At 29.5% G+C, this 15,591-nt stretch overlaps 2 protein-coding genes across 3 annotated transcripts in view; one reads left to right on the top strand and one right to left on the bottom strand.

The window, feature by feature from the left end:
* The window catches only part of Dh44 (diuretic hormone 44), a 48,187-nt gene extending 36,111 nt beyond the window's left edge, over positions 1-12,076 (top strand). The window contains exons 1-5 of one of the 2 annotated variants that reach the window (XM_070645173.1): positions 2,887-2,974; positions 3,134-3,234; positions 4,618-4,735; positions 10,592-10,714; positions 10,788-12,076. In XM_070645173.1, the coding sequence (XP_070501274.1) occupies positions 4,637-4,735; positions 10,592-10,714; positions 10,788-11,192 (627 nt within the window). In that variant the 5' untranslated portion in view covers positions 2,887-2,974; positions 3,134-3,234; positions 4,618-4,636 and the 3' untranslated portion in view covers positions 11,193-12,076. Of the gene's footprint in view, positions 1-2,886; positions 2,975-3,133; positions 3,235-4,617; positions 4,736-10,591; positions 10,715-10,787 lie in introns of those variants that run through there. The other variant, XM_070645172.1, reaches the window with a different exon arrangement.
* slim (scruin like at the midline) lies at positions 8,323-10,113 on the bottom strand. The gene is made up of 4 exons (XM_070645143.1): positions 9,946-10,113; positions 9,426-9,873; positions 8,907-9,368; positions 8,323-8,833 (listed from the first exon to the last, which is right to left on the bottom strand). Exons 1-4 carry the CDS (start codon positions 10,028-10,030, stop codon positions 8,638-8,640), a joined length of 1,191 nt encoding a protein of 396 aa, XP_070501244.1. The 5' UTR covers positions 10,031-10,113; the 3' UTR covers positions 8,323-8,637.
* Positions 12,077-15,591: the final 3,515 nt, after the last annotated feature.

The following is a 15,591-nucleotide window of genomic DNA, read 5'->3' as shown; positions in this document are numbered from 1 at the left end:
TCTATATAAACTGTTCATTTGCTACGTATCTCCTTAACTACTACACTACGAATGATATTCCATTAATAGGCAATTGCAACAATTCCATTCCATAAATTCCTCAATTAAGAAAGGTCAAGTATGTTCAAAAATATGAGCATACTCAAGTATACTAATTTAATTTACTCCTTAGCAAGGTCATTTAGAGTTTGTTCCACCTCAACAATTCTAAAAATACAGTATTCACTCTATTATTATTCTTCTTAATACAAACCTACTTCCTTTTTATTTTGAAAATATTTCAATTGAATCTACCTTGAATCTTGTGTCTAACTTTCAAATGTTAAATGATTTTTGATTCAAAAATAGAATATTATATTTATAAATAAAGCAAAGCCTACTAGGAAATGTATTTTTAAAATTAGAAATATTTCTAAAATAACTCTGATTCCAAAAGTATTTTAATTCATCCTCAAATCTTACAAGCTTTATTGATAAGAATATAATATGTGATTACGACTAATTAGCACTTCCAATGCAGCAATTTAATACTTTTTAAGTCAGATTATAAAATATTCTGGGTTTTTTGTTCATAAATCTCAAATTAATCCTGAAATTCGTCCTATTTGCATTATCAGTTGCTGAGCTTATTATTCTGACTAATAATTAGACAAAGCTGCTCACACTTCCTCATAATCTTATCAATTTTATTACGATTATTAAAGCGTTAATTTGATAATTAGTGAGCATTTAAAATTTGATGTTTTCAATTTGTCTTCATGACTGATATGAAGTCAAGCATGACAATTCTTAATCTCTTGTCAAGTCCAAACCTTCCTCAATGTAGAATAATCTTTGTAGAATTCTTTTTTTGTGAACTTTAAATCTACCTTGAATCTTCGAATTGTTTCTAATTTTATCACTTTACAATGTTTGTGGCAGAAGAACTTAAGAAGAACAATTGTGTATTATTAGTATCCATTCTTATTTTTGAGCATACCCTTGAAACCCACATGACATTTTTAAAAATATATCAATCAAAAACTCCGAGCGACACAAATGTCACATGGTGGGTGAATCTCCTTATCTCATAAGTCATTGTTGTCCATCTTACTTCGCTTGACGTACAGATCAATTGTGATCCATGAATTCCCACATATGACGCCTTAAGCTGGCTATATTGCTGGTTTATACTTGCCACTTTCCAAAACCAAGTGTCACACTATCTCAGTGTTGTCCAAACTGTGTAGAAATGTCAGGAATCGTATGTCGTTTGCAGTTTCGGTCAAGGCTTATCACCAAGGTGTGCCGAGACACAAAATAGTATAGACAACCCTTCTCCTAAGGGTTAAGTTACTTCCAAACAATCCCTTAACCCTGCAACATCCGTTGCGTATTCTTCTTCAAATGTGTCGCTCGGATAGACTGTGTTGCGTAGTATTCTACAAATATGTCGCTCGGGAAAACTGTGTTGCTTACCATACCCAATAACATCCTTCAACCCCAAAAATAGATTCAACCTGATCCCAACAAAAAGTCACAAATCATGTCCAAAATAAATAAAATTTTAAATGTCACGACTTTATTGACTTAATTGAATTTAGGCACACCTTAAAAAAAAGTATTATTTTGGACTTTATCAGATCATTAAGAATTATATCTAATGTCACGCAGTAATACAACATGAAAATCACATTAAAAATGGTGAATACAGTAGCGATATGGAAGTGGAATGTTTTTGTTGATAATATTCAGTCGAGCATTGAATGTTATGAATAATTTTGCAGATTTGTCATGTGATGCGATAACAATACATTCATGCTTTCACTGTTCCTTCCTCTCTCCCATAAAAATAAATGTCACAGTTGTTGGATGAAATGAAGTGACAATACGTTTTTGTTATTATATCGATGTGATGTGCTACAAAGATACATTTGAAGATCCTGTAATCTGTTGAAGCTAAGACGTTTTATGATACATCTCTTTGCTAAGTCTAATCCGATATGTCTGTCACCTTTACGTCAGATTCATGATGAAAATATACAAAGCCGATTAAAGCGACAAAAAGAATGTGTTTATTTTTAGTAAATCTTCTTCTTGCTTATATTTCATGCTTTTTGATGATGCTATGGTTCGGCATTGGTGACGTTTTATTGATTGTTAGAAGAAATTGCTTCAAAAATTCTGTTTTTCTACGTAAATTTGCAAAAATTCATTTCGTTGACGCACAGGAAGCCTATTGACGTACTTTGACTTGATTGAAAGTGAGTATTCTTTATTGGAATTCTTCTATTTACTTTCGATTTACAGCTATTTATAGAATATTCCAATTTTACTTCAAAATCCTGAAAACAAAACGTAAACAAATATTAAAAACACGATGATTTACAATTTTGATAACATTATGGATATACAAACTTGGAATTTATGTATTCTAGTGCCTAAGCAGAATGAAATCTGATGCAATAACTCAATTATTTACGAGTTTTTAACACAATATAAATTTAAAATTGAAAAATCGACTGAAAAATGGCGGGAAATTTTAGACACTAATTCAAATTTTAAACAATCTAACGATTTTTTATCTATTTCCATTCAATAGACATTAGGAATAAATAGATTCCTAGAATAACTATTTTTGTAGCAATACGTAAATATTGGTAAATATTTTGATGACTTCTGTTGTTTATCGACTACGATGTTAACACCTGTAGATTCAACATATTGACATATAACCCTTAACTCGACTGTAAACGTTTACCCGTTTCCATTTCAATTACGAAATCATTCATAATCAGTCAAATAAATAAATTTCAGAGAGGAACTGCGAGAGAAGCAGAAAAAATTGAAATTCTCTCTCCATACAGAATAAGAATTAAAATCAAAAGTCATCTCAAGAGTCTTCGGATCAAAAGTCAAAGTTCACTTCGAATCAATAAAAATTTAATGAAACTGAACATCGAAAGCCACTCATCAAATACCATAAATTGGTTAGGTAAACAACAAAAAAAGCAATTTCACTTCCCCGATAATAAATTGTTTACTTTCCATGGTTCTTGTGGAAGTGGAATAAAGCTTAAAGGATATTTTAGATTGTGTTAAATTTGGAATCATTTTATTAATTTTTGACTATTCCAATCTTACTAAAACTTAGAATTTTAGAAAAACAAAGTGAACTTCGCAACAAAATAGCCCGAGTCAGACTCGAACACAAATTCTTCCAAAAGGTCAAGCTAGTCACAAATCAATTTTATGGTAAGGTTAAGTACCTTTATTACATCCTTTTACATAAGATGAGCATCTGTTTACGTAATACCTATAAATACACTTGTTGCTACATGTATCCGTTTTTCATTTCATCATATCTGTAATTTTGCACAAGGGAATGTTCGGAAATTACGGAGCGCTTAGAATAGGAAGGAGGGAGGCAGTGGACTTTGGAGTCCACTGGAGTCCGGACTATTGTGGAATTGGGCTCCACTTTTTTTTGGAGTTCGAATTCCAATAGAGGCGCTTCCACATTGGAGTCCTGCCAACTCTGGATGTATGCCAAAAAACACTATTTCAACTGTAACTCAGTATGTTACGTAACATCCAAATGCACCCCAAGATAACAAATTTTATTATCAAGGAGATACCCAAAGAGATATCATAAAACGGTCGATACTTCACTGAGCTTATGCATAAAAGGAAGTAGCCAATATGTAAATAGAAAGAAAAAAATGTATTCAGAATCGCATCACGCCTATGCTTGTACATCAAATACAATCTGTGAAAAATTTACGATTTGAAATAATACTCTTGAGGTTAGAGGCCGACCGGCATACGATGCCAAGTGGCCTTAGCAAAGGCTTATCAATGTTATAATGTTAAGGGTTATCCAAGCTGTTTTGTATTACTGCATACCTTGGTGGTTAGTCATGACTGAAGCTGCATACGGCATGCGGTTACAAAATAATTTCGGCAGCGACAATTTGCACAGTTTTGCTAAATGCCAAGGATTCCGGATGCCGAGACCTAGACTCGAAGTCTCGATTTCGACGAATTTTCGAAACCGTCGAGTTTGGTAAGTCTAGGTCTCGGCCTCCGGAATCCTTGGCATTTAGCAAGACTGTGCAAGACTATGGGTAACCCTGCTAAATCCAGAAATAATGTTCGTAGCCAACTGCGTACCATAGAGCCAACGTGCTACCATTGAGGCCACTGATGCCATTTTAATGTGCATAGCTACTATAAGTGACTTTGATTGTCATAATATGTCATTCAAGTTGACCATGAAGTGAGGTTATGAATCCCAATTAATCTGTAGGTCAGTTAAGTATCTACAAAGTAAACCAGATAAGTAAATACGATGTCACATGACTAGTATCCATCACATGTGACTTCAATAACCAATCTGCATCACTCGGATATCAATTGCTACTTAACATTCCTCATTCCATTCCATTTTTCTCATTCAAAACATAGTAAACAGCATAAAGAGATAGAAATGCAAATTGATTTTTTTTCTTCTTCTTCTCTCAGCAGTTACTGCATGTGTGCCTTTATATTTAATCGACATTTAAAAGTTAATGAAAATTTATCAAAAAGGAAATCAACAATTTATTTATTATTTATTTTCTTCCTATATATTTACAGTAAAAGTAAACTAGAAAAGATGAAGGCTCTCTTACTACAGTGTACATTACTAACGACACTCTGTCTAGCATCGCAATGTATTGCGGCAAATCCTATGGACAATTCAAAATATTTACCCGTAAGTATGATTTTTACTCAGAATTTTTTCATTTTCTCAGTATTTTGAGTATGCTCGAAAATAAAAATCCCTCGATTGCTGTGACTCATTTTCGTTTTAAAGAGAATTTCGAGAAGAATTGCGGCATTAAAAGAACACATTAATCATTTGTTTTTGTTTTTGTATGAATAATGTTTACATACAACAGTAAATTAGGCATTCAAGCGAACAACTTGATATTGCGAAATCCATTTATGGACCGAAAGCTGCCTTTACGTCACTAGGACCGGATGCTTCCGATGAAAGTCTAAATCATTTCGGTATTATTAGATATATTCCTAGATTAATTAAGTTCAAGTTTAGAATGGAGTTAGGAGTCAGGTTTGACGATCCTATATGGCAAGCTTAAGTCTAGCAACCACATTGTGCGGCCCAAGTTAATGCCACAATGTCCAAATAATATGAGCAAATGAAAGTCAGAAACAATGTTTCCTCGCGATGATAGAATTGGTCGGCAACAACATCCGTATTACTTAATTTTGTGTATAACATGAACAATTAGTAATACAAATTGACTCAGTAATATGACTTTTTTGAGTTAATGCTTAAATTCTTGGCTGCACTTCTAACCCGACGTCAAAGCTCCCATCCCGAGCGACACAAATGAAGAAAGCTTTGATACAGAGATTTTAACAGCTTCTCAATGGCTCTTTTGTTTTGGCTACCATTTGATTGTTATAAAAGAACTTTAGCAGATCCTTAAAATCCGTAGTGAAGCCTTCCTCATTTGTGTCGCTCGAGAATGTTGTCTGGATCTTTTAGATTAATCAGATCAGAGCATTAAACTTTAAAAAAGCAAAATTTAGAATTGACTCATCCCAATTGAGCAATTTACCATGCCGATTCCACCATTCCCATAACTACTATCTCCCGATATACTCAAGACACAGTCCTCTGACGTTTATCACAATTAGAAATTCCAAAATCACAATATAAAACAATATATTTCTTCCTATGTAAACAATTAGAGTTAATTTTGATAAGAGTTAATGTACAGAGTATTAAGAACAACGAAAAGAGAGTTTGATAACAACAAGATTTAATATAAATTATTATTAAAATTCAAGAGCAGCTTCAGTTGACAAATAGAATTCAAGTGAGAAGCACAAAGATCCAGTATAATGTTAAAAACAATAATAATATCAAGTTTATTAGTCAGTGTGACATTCGCAGCACACAACTGCTCATCATTTAGTGATAGAAATCATGGATTTGGATGTGAATTAAAGAATGTATCACCAAATAACGATACATTTGAGATAAATGTAATGATGCGTGACAATGATCAAAATAAGACAGAGGAAGACATCGTTTGGGTGCAAATTCGTGATTCACAGTTTGTAGATTTACCTCGAGGTGTTTTTGAAAAGTTTATGAATTTGGAAAAGATTATGATTATAAGCTCGGCTGGATTTAAAATCTTCAATACATCCTATTTTGATAAAAAGATTACATTAGTGCTGATGAAGAATACAGACGTTGAAATTATTGGGGAATATCCATTAACAGGACTGAATGAGTTGAAAATTCTAAGTTTAAATTACAATCAAATCACAAAAATCCATAAAAATGCCTTCCGAGACTTGGTAAAGATGGAAAAAGTTGAAATTGTTGGAAATAAATTAGAGTCACTGGATCCGGATACATTCCAAAATAACGTCAATCTTAAGCTAGTCTTACTATACCACAACATGCTCAAAGTAATTCCATCAGACCTCTTCGGACGCAACAAATTAATCGAATCGATTCAGTTACAAAACAATTCAATATCACAAATTGAAAAAGGATTCTATAAGCCTCTAGAAAAGCTGACTAAGGCTGACTTCTCATCAAATATTTGTATAAGTGAAACGATTTCGTTAACGCGTGCTATCCAGTGGAATGGTCAAGTGTTTAAATTTAAGGATTGTTTCAACAACTACGCACTTATGAAGTCAACAAATGATGTTATTGATGCCGTACGTACAAAATTGACAGATTTAGAAGACAAGGTCACTAATATGGTCGAGAGAGTTGATAATGATTTGACGGTGCTCGAAGGCAAGATGAAAAATGCAACAGAATTGGAAGAATTTAAGACAAATTTACTCAAATTCTTTGAAAGTGATAAGGAGACGTTCAAGAAGCAATATGAGAATGATTTAGAGAACATCACATCACACGTTCGTACCGATATGATGGATGAGATTAAGAAGAATGTTGTTGATGTATTAGGCAAGACACAGGAAGCACAACAAGCTAAACTTGTGTCGGATGATTTTGAGCAATTCCGGGAAAACTTTTCAGGACGATTTGCAATGATTTACGTGATGTTATTCTTATTAGTGGCTTTTGTTGGTGCCTTAGCTTACGGTATGGTCAAATATGTGGGAATATTTCCATTTAATACACAAGGAGACAACAGAAAACTAATTGATGCGGAAGTATGCTAAACAATGTAATTTTATTTGCGATAAATTTAGTTTCCCACAATTGATTTCCTTCCTATTAATTTAAGTTCTCGCATAGAAATCGCATTATAAATGCGCCATTACTTAATAGATAGTCATAATTATGATTTATTTTAATATAAAAATAAAAATAAATAATGTGTTTATTATTTGTTATCTTTGCTGCGCTTGAAATAATAAATAAGTACATAAAGAATGGAAGAAAAATATAAAAAAAATGACGGATTTTGTGATAAAATTATAACTGCTTTTTGTATATTTAGTCTTAAATCCATACTGTGATTATTACAGCTTATTCAGAAATTATTTCCGTAAAAAGCATTGTTTAATTATATTCCAGACTGATTCAGTGATAAGTCTTAATGCTTTGTTCCGTTGGGAAACATAATTTAATTAGAGATTTTCGTAATATTCGGACACTTACCTCCCGAAGTCGTTGACATTGCTGTAAATGTTTTGATAATTCAACGAAAATCAAAGCATACTGAGATTCTAACTGAATTTTGTTGTACAATTGAATTTTTTAAAATAACGGATTTTTGATATTTGAATTCATGAATCTAGAGAGTTCAAATTTTATGAAAATTTAGTTCAAAATTTGATCTCTAAAATTCGGTAAAACTCAAAATCCTTCAAAGTTCAAATTTTATAATTTATAAATCAGTTCAAATCGTCAGTTTTCATAATTTGAGTTTTATTAATCCGTTTAAGTTCAAAATTTCAAAAATTTGTCCAAGTAAAAATTTTGAAAGTTCAAAGTCCGCCAACGTTCAAAATTTGAAATTAAAGAATTCGGTCAAGTTCAAATTTTAATATTCTAATTTCGTTGAAATTCAAAATTTGAATTTTCGGTAATTCGTCAAGTTCAAAATTTGAACTTTTAGTATTCCGCTTAAGTTCAAAATTTTGAATTTTTAGCGATCCGCTAAAGTTCAAAATTTGAAATTTTAGCAAACCGTTAAAGTTCAAAAATTTCAATTTTTTAGAATCCACCACACATTCAAATTCTAAAAAGCCAGTAATTCTGAAAACACATTCAATTCAATAAAATCCAGTCACACAAACAAAACATCATCAAATTTTTCAAATTTCAGACAACTTAATTTATTTAAAAATTCATATCAATTTAATTTGATTCTATTTTGTAATTCAACTTTTTTCAATTTTGATATAAATTTCCTTTTAATATTATTTAAAAATGCGGAAATCTTTGGAGATTTCAGACCAGACTAACTATCCTACCTAAATAGATTGAGACTTGCATTTTTGAGATTAATTCATCAATGACGTCTGTCATTTAAGGGAGATTTATTCTTTGGATACTCAATCAATACGACAGACGTCATTAAAGAATAATCCCCATAAGAAATTTAGACATAAAAATTAGCATAAGCCGAAAAATCAACAGGAAGACTAGTTTGGATGTACACGATTCGCAAAATGCAGTGGCACGCCTTTCTCCAAAATAAACTTCTTCGATGCTTTATGTATGTATGGATAGTAATGCAATATAGATTCCCATGCTATTGCACTTAATTTTGGAATGGTGACCCACATTTTATACAAATTATTTGTACGTTGTGCACTGGATGTAATTCCACCGAATATGCTGTGATTGGATATAAATAAACTATGTAGCAAAAACAGCAGTGACATAAATTGTCATGTAATCTTGTACTTACTACATACAGCCGTCACTTGTTATAGCTGAATCATGAAAATAGAGAGTTGTTCGTAAATTAGCTTTTTTGAAGCAAAACCATTGACGGGTTTTAAGTGAAAATCTCCAGACATCATTCAATGGCCCTGATTGATTATTTCCACCAACAATATATACGAATATCTCCTCCTCACCATTCGCATCTTTTACTGTATGCTGTACAAGTGAATGACATTTACGTGCCTTTGGATATTCATCATCAGCATTAGGATAAGTGTCTACACGATTCCATTTACGTTCGAGTAAGTCATAAACTGGCAATTCCTTTAAGTCAAACACTTGATCGGCAGTTCCACCTCCAAATATGTATATATAACGTGAATCTATTGCTATTTCATGTCGATACCTTCCAATTGGTTGAATTGGATCTATTTCAGGCCTACTTATTGCTAAAAGTTCCCATTTATGATTCTGAAGATCCAGTCTATAATGATTTTAAGGAATTAGTGGATGTATAGGAATGAAAAACATGAGAACTTACCGAAAAAGGTCGGCAGTATAGTCAAATCCCTGCGTGCCACCTAGAGTATACAAATAATTGTTCCTACATACAATTGACATCCCATATTGCTGTGGCGGTTGATTCATTTCATCATTATAAGTCTTTAGTTCATTTATCCGGAAAGGCTGATCAGTTTTAATTAATGTGATTGTATTTGAGCAACGTAAACCGAATGGATATGAAGTTCCACCAAAAATAACCAGTGTTTTACCATAAATTAACATTGAACTGGATGCCAATTCATCAGGAATATCCTCATCACTCATCCCATCGTCCGATATGTCATCGTCATTAATTAACTTCCAACGTTTTGTTATAAAATTATAGCAAAGAATTTCTTTGTACAAATTATGAGAATCGTCCGTATCCTTGAAGTTATAGCCACCAAAGCTATATAAATTAATGTCGTCACAACATATTCGATGTCCTTATCGGAAATATAATTAAAATTTAATTAGACATTGACGTGTTGGAAGTAAATTTTTTTTCACAAACTTACCACTTCTTTCGCCAGGAATAAAGGAATCTGAGTAATTTTCTTTAGTTATCTCAAATGGACGAAATTTATACAATTTCATTGTCATTATTTATTACCTAAATACATTTAATTAAAGCACAAATATGTATTTATTACTAAAAATTTATGAAATTTAAATGATTCCTGTTTTTCTTTCGAAAATTTTTTCAAAACAATCCCGAGCGTTAAATGAAATCAGCATTAAAAACTGCAAAAACAACATCACTGAATTCCATGTGGCTGTCATGTTGCTTTCATGTGTCGCTCGGGATTGAATCCAAAGTCACTGTTGCTATGAAATGTTTAATGTAATTCACTCAAAAAGCAATAAATTACATGGGTTTATATCCTGTAACTCACAATTCTCTCACAAAATGGAATGTAATGCTGTACAGTCTATATTCTGACAATGAACTGTAAAACTGAAATTTATGTACGAAAATTTCTTATGCCGAGAAAAAAATGCTCACTCACACATTCAAAGATTTTTTTCGTGTTTTGCGCAAATTCAAATTTTTCGTTCGAAAATTAACGAACTTTCTTCTTAGACATCGTGGATTTTTTGATCGAAGCACTCTGTGGCATTTAAATAATGATAATAATTAAATTTTCTTTTGTGTAATTTTAGGATAAATATTTTTCTCTTAAACGAACAAAGCCATCGCTGTCTATAGCAAATCCACTGGATGTTTTACGTCAACGAGTTATATTGGAAATGGCTCGAAGGCAAAGAGAAAAAGCTATACAGCAGGTAAAATGGGTTTTTTATAGCAATATTTAACAGTATGAGATGCTTATTCTCTCTTTTGTTCTTATTCATCCAGGCCGACATCAATAGAGAAATTCTAAAGACGATTGGAAAGCGTGGAAATTCACTTGATTATAATGATATTGAAGAATACTTGAGAAGTCGATATTATGACGTTGCACGAGGATATGCGCCTATCTATCAGCCTAATCATGGAAGTATGGTGTTAAATAAGGTGGAACCACAACAGCAGCAACAGATTCATTCAAATTCAAATGCTCAAAATGATAAGGCAAATGTAAAAGTTGATAACGAAAACAAATTAACATCGAATGGAAACGCAATAACAAATGAGGCGAGTCAGGATCCAATTTATATATTTGATGACGCAGGCAACAGTAACAATATTGAAGATGATGACGAAACGCAAGTAAAATATTTATACAGTCTACTCAAAAACAGAATCCCCAATAGCATCTAAGGAAAGGTCTTTGATGATAACGTAGATCACCCTCTCATAGAACAAAAAAGAAGAAAGTCATAATGCTAGCAAAAAGATCCCCACAAAAAAATGCCCTGTAGAAACTCTTTAAAAAAATCTTTCCATGTAGAAATATAAAAAAAAAAAATCAATTACAATGAGAATCAGTATTATCTATTCACAAGAAATCTTGAATATGATTAAATGGGGTACGCAATGTAAGCACTTCTACCTTTATTAGAGTTTATCTCGTGACACATTTAATATAATTAATAATCTTGTATAGCTGTATCTTTTCGTGTAAATTTTTTGAACTGCAAATTTGGAAATTTAATTTTGAAAATTGGTTGTTTTTGGGTTGATTAAAGGATTTTTGTTTGGTTTAGTTATCAATATAGCATTGATTAACGCATAAGTTGTAGATTGCCAACTGTTTAATTTCCTAAATATGCATTAATTTGTGGAAAATTGAAGGAAATTGTAATGATAACGAAGTAAATTTGTACAACATGAAGTTTGCTACAATTTTCAAAATTCAAAAATCTACAACTTGAAGTTGGCTTTTATTCTAAAAACTCTAAAATCTAGAAATTTAAGTTGGCTTTATTTTTGAAAATTCCAAATTCGGCAACCTGAAGTTGGCTTTAATTTTCAAAAATCAAGTCTTTTTAACGGATTTTTACAACTTGAAGTTGGTTTTTATTTTGAAATTTAAATTTCTTCAAACTGAAGTAAGCTTTAATTTTTAAAATTCAAATATTTTTCGTTTTTTAACGGACAATTTATTAATTTCTATCCATTTATATGAAAAGATACAGAAATATTGTCACAAACCACCTTAAACCTTTAAAATATATATTTTATTTAGAGTCCTCTAAAATCCAAAAAATAATATTTTTAAACCTAATTTGTCAACCATACCAAAACATTGTGTACCTCAGAAAAAAATGAAATTATGAAATTAATCACAAATAAAAAAAAAATAAATTTATTTAATTAAAAAAAATGAAAAAATCAATGTTTGTTGTAGAATTTCTATTGCTTTGTTACTTAATCTATAAACTCGATGGTTTTGCTTTACAATCACAATCCTCAAACAACAAGAAATGGAAATAAAAACACAAAAAAAAAATTATTAAGTAAATATTTTTGTACTGAAAAACTCATTAGCTGGCTTTAATTAATGTTAATATGAGAAATATGTTACAAAATGTCAAATAATTGCCAAGATTTTTTGTTTTGCTTTCAAAAAGTTCACTGAAAATTTGACGAGAAAAACTTTTTCTTCCTAAATTTTTTGTTGTTTATTTTCCATTTTTTTTATGCAAACTTCCGTTTCATCGCACACATGTGGAAATATGATTTCAATTTATGTCATATCGATAGAAAGGAGATAAGACACAAAATTATTGTCATTTTTATGACGTGTGCTTTATGTACACATTTTTTCACTGTCTTTATCTTTTCGTGCAAAAAAATTTACTGCTAATGGAAATAAAATAAGAAAGTTTTGACTTCTTTCTCGGGGTCTGCTAAAAAGGTACGAAAATTTGATTGAAAAATTGTTTTGCGGTTTTTTTGTTTTAAGAGAATTTTTAACTTTCTTCAGACAATGACTTTCTCAAAGAGATAAAGGAAAACTTGAACAGTTTTGGACTAAACTCATCACAAATTATTTCAATAATTTTAATGGAATTTAAAAACTTAAATTTTTCTTTAAAAAACTGCTTAAAATTTAAAAAATTGAAGTTTTTTTATAATAAAAACAAATAATAGAAATTCAAACAAAAAAATTCTTTAAAAATATTGAATATTGTTCAAATTTTTCATAAAAGTTCAAAGTTTAATTAAATTTATTTTTTAAGAAAAAGTTATTGAAATTTAATGAAATTGATAATAAAAGTTTTAAAAATAGCTAAGTTTTAAATAGGGTTTCTGAAAAACCGCACTTTTTCAAAACCGCAGTTTTGCGGTTTTCCAAAATTGCAAAAACCGCGGTTTTGCGGTTATTTGCGGTTTTCATTTTTCATACAAAGGTATGAATTTTTTGGAAAAAATTGAAAAGTTGATTTTTATGCATAAAATAATTTAAACTTTCTATTTTTCTCTATTTAATTAAGATTCAGTTCCAAATTGCTTGATAAAATAGTTTGAAAAATTATTTATTGTACAAACTTTTAAAATTTAAGTTATTTTTACCATTTTGCATAATTTCAGTCCAGATTTTCAATATAATATAAAATTGAAACTTATTTTTGAAAAATTATCTTCAAAATTTAATTTTTGTGGATTTTAAGTAAATTTTTCCATGTAAATGTATATAACCGCGGTTTTTACTTTCAGAAACCGCGGTTTTTAAAAAACCGCATTCTGGGTCAAAAAGTGCGGTTTTGCGGTTTTTGAAAAACCGCTTTCAGAAACCCTAGTTTTAAATAATAAATTTTAAAGTGTAAATTTTTAAAAATTAAAATTTTCAAATTTTTAAATTTTTAAAAATGAATTTTTTACAAATTTAATATAAAAATTTGAATTATTTTTAAAATTTCAAAAACAAAACTTTTGGAAATTTCAAAAAATAAGAATCTTTAAATTTCAATCAAAAAATCTTCAAACTCATTTGCAGACCACGACGATTCAAAACACGAGCTTTTTATTTCCATAAACAGTAAAATAATACTAAACAAATGTTTTTCTTCCATTACATTTTCTGCATAGTTTATAAAAAGAATTCTCAAATTTCAATTTCTATTATATGTCAAAAAGATTTCTTCGGAAAAGCTCAGCTTCAAAAGTTCTTTTTATTACAATATTGTAAATAACGAGCAAATTAACAAGAATAAAAGAATACAAAAGAGCCTCATTTTACAATCACGCTGGTTATTACAAAATTCTGATTATTTTTATTAAAATGTTGCATAAATTGAAATTTTTGTTAATCGCCGATTATCCATTGCATGTGTTTGGGGAAATTCCATTGATTTTAGTCAATTTTTAGTGAAAATTTGAAAGTAAAACTTTTTAAAAATTCATAAATTTCAGATTATTTCAGATTTTGTTGCCTTATTTACAGAAAAAATGAGTTAAATTTTGTATATTACAGCTTTTTAAAAACAATAAAATCTAATTTATTAAAAATTTTTTGAATTAAAAATCAAATTTTTTTCAAACTAAAAATGTTAAAAAATATTTTAAAAAAAGTTGAATTAATAAAAAAAACTGTGAATGATAAAAATTTCCTAACCTCAAATTTTTGTTCAAATTTTAATTCAAAAATATAGAAAATTTAATTACAGAAATGCTTTAAATGTCTACAAAAACTGGATAAACTAGTTAATTTGACGTTTTTAAAATATTTATTTCAATTTTGAATATAAAAATATTCTTAACCTCAAAAAAAAGCTATTTTCATCGACGGATTCGCCCACTTTTGCCCAAACTTATAAATTTTAATGATTCAAAATAAATAAGAGGAAAATTGAAATAAAGAGACATGAATAACTGCAACTATGGCAACTATTTAAATCATATAATAATAATAATTATAATGAAAAGTTTTATTATTACAAAAAAAGAATATATATACAAAAATTAAGGCAAACAAAAGGATAATTATATGGAAAATGACAAAAAATTTACTTTTAATCAAAAAATAATGACATTTATGGTGTTAATTCAACAAGAAAGTTCTATAAACACAGAAAAAAAGTCACAAAAATTATTTTAAATGATAGAAAATGAAAATAAAAATGAAAAATGTTTTAATTAATAATGAAAATAAAAAAGTGTGTTTTAAATATTTATTATTCATTATTATTGACAAAAAAAAAAAAAAGAAAGGAAAAGAGAGAGACAAAAAATATGAAATAATATATTTTATTTTACATACATAGAAAAGAGAATGATGAGAAAATATAGGAGATGAATAACTATATACAATGAAAAGAAGTTAAAATAATATGATATTAAAATTAATAAAGAGAGAAAATTATTGAGTTAGCATTACTCACGTATGTATATAACTTTAGTGCTAAGCAATAATGATATGATATATATTAATTTTATGAACGATGATGATGATGAAAAGAGACAATGAAGAAGTAAAGTTGAAATTGAAATTGCACGTCTTTTTAATGTTTTCCTTATCACCTGAGACAATTTTCCTTAACTTTTCAGACTTTACTTTGATAATCAGCTTTAGTTACTTTCAGTTTGTTAATTCTTCAATCTTATTTAATTAAAAATTCTTTAATTTTCAGTCTGCAAATGTGCTTTTGTTTTGATTTTTCTGCTTCAACTGATGCGAAAGTTGACATTTGAATTTCAAAAAACTGTTAAATTTCTGATTTTTCTGCTTCAACTGATGCGATAGTTGAAATTTGAATTTGAAAAAACTGTTAAA

Source organism: Chironomus tepperi, unplaced genomic scaffold (assembly GCF_022539635.2).
Source record: "Chironomus tepperi strain 1889 unplaced genomic scaffold, CSIRO-AGI_Ctep_v1 contig_351, whole genome shotgun sequence".
NCBI lineage: Eukaryota > Metazoa > Arthropoda > Insecta > Diptera > Chironomidae > Chironomus > Chironomus tepperi.
Note: the sequence above shows the minus strand (reverse complement) of the source record. Positions and strands in the feature narration are given on the sequence as shown.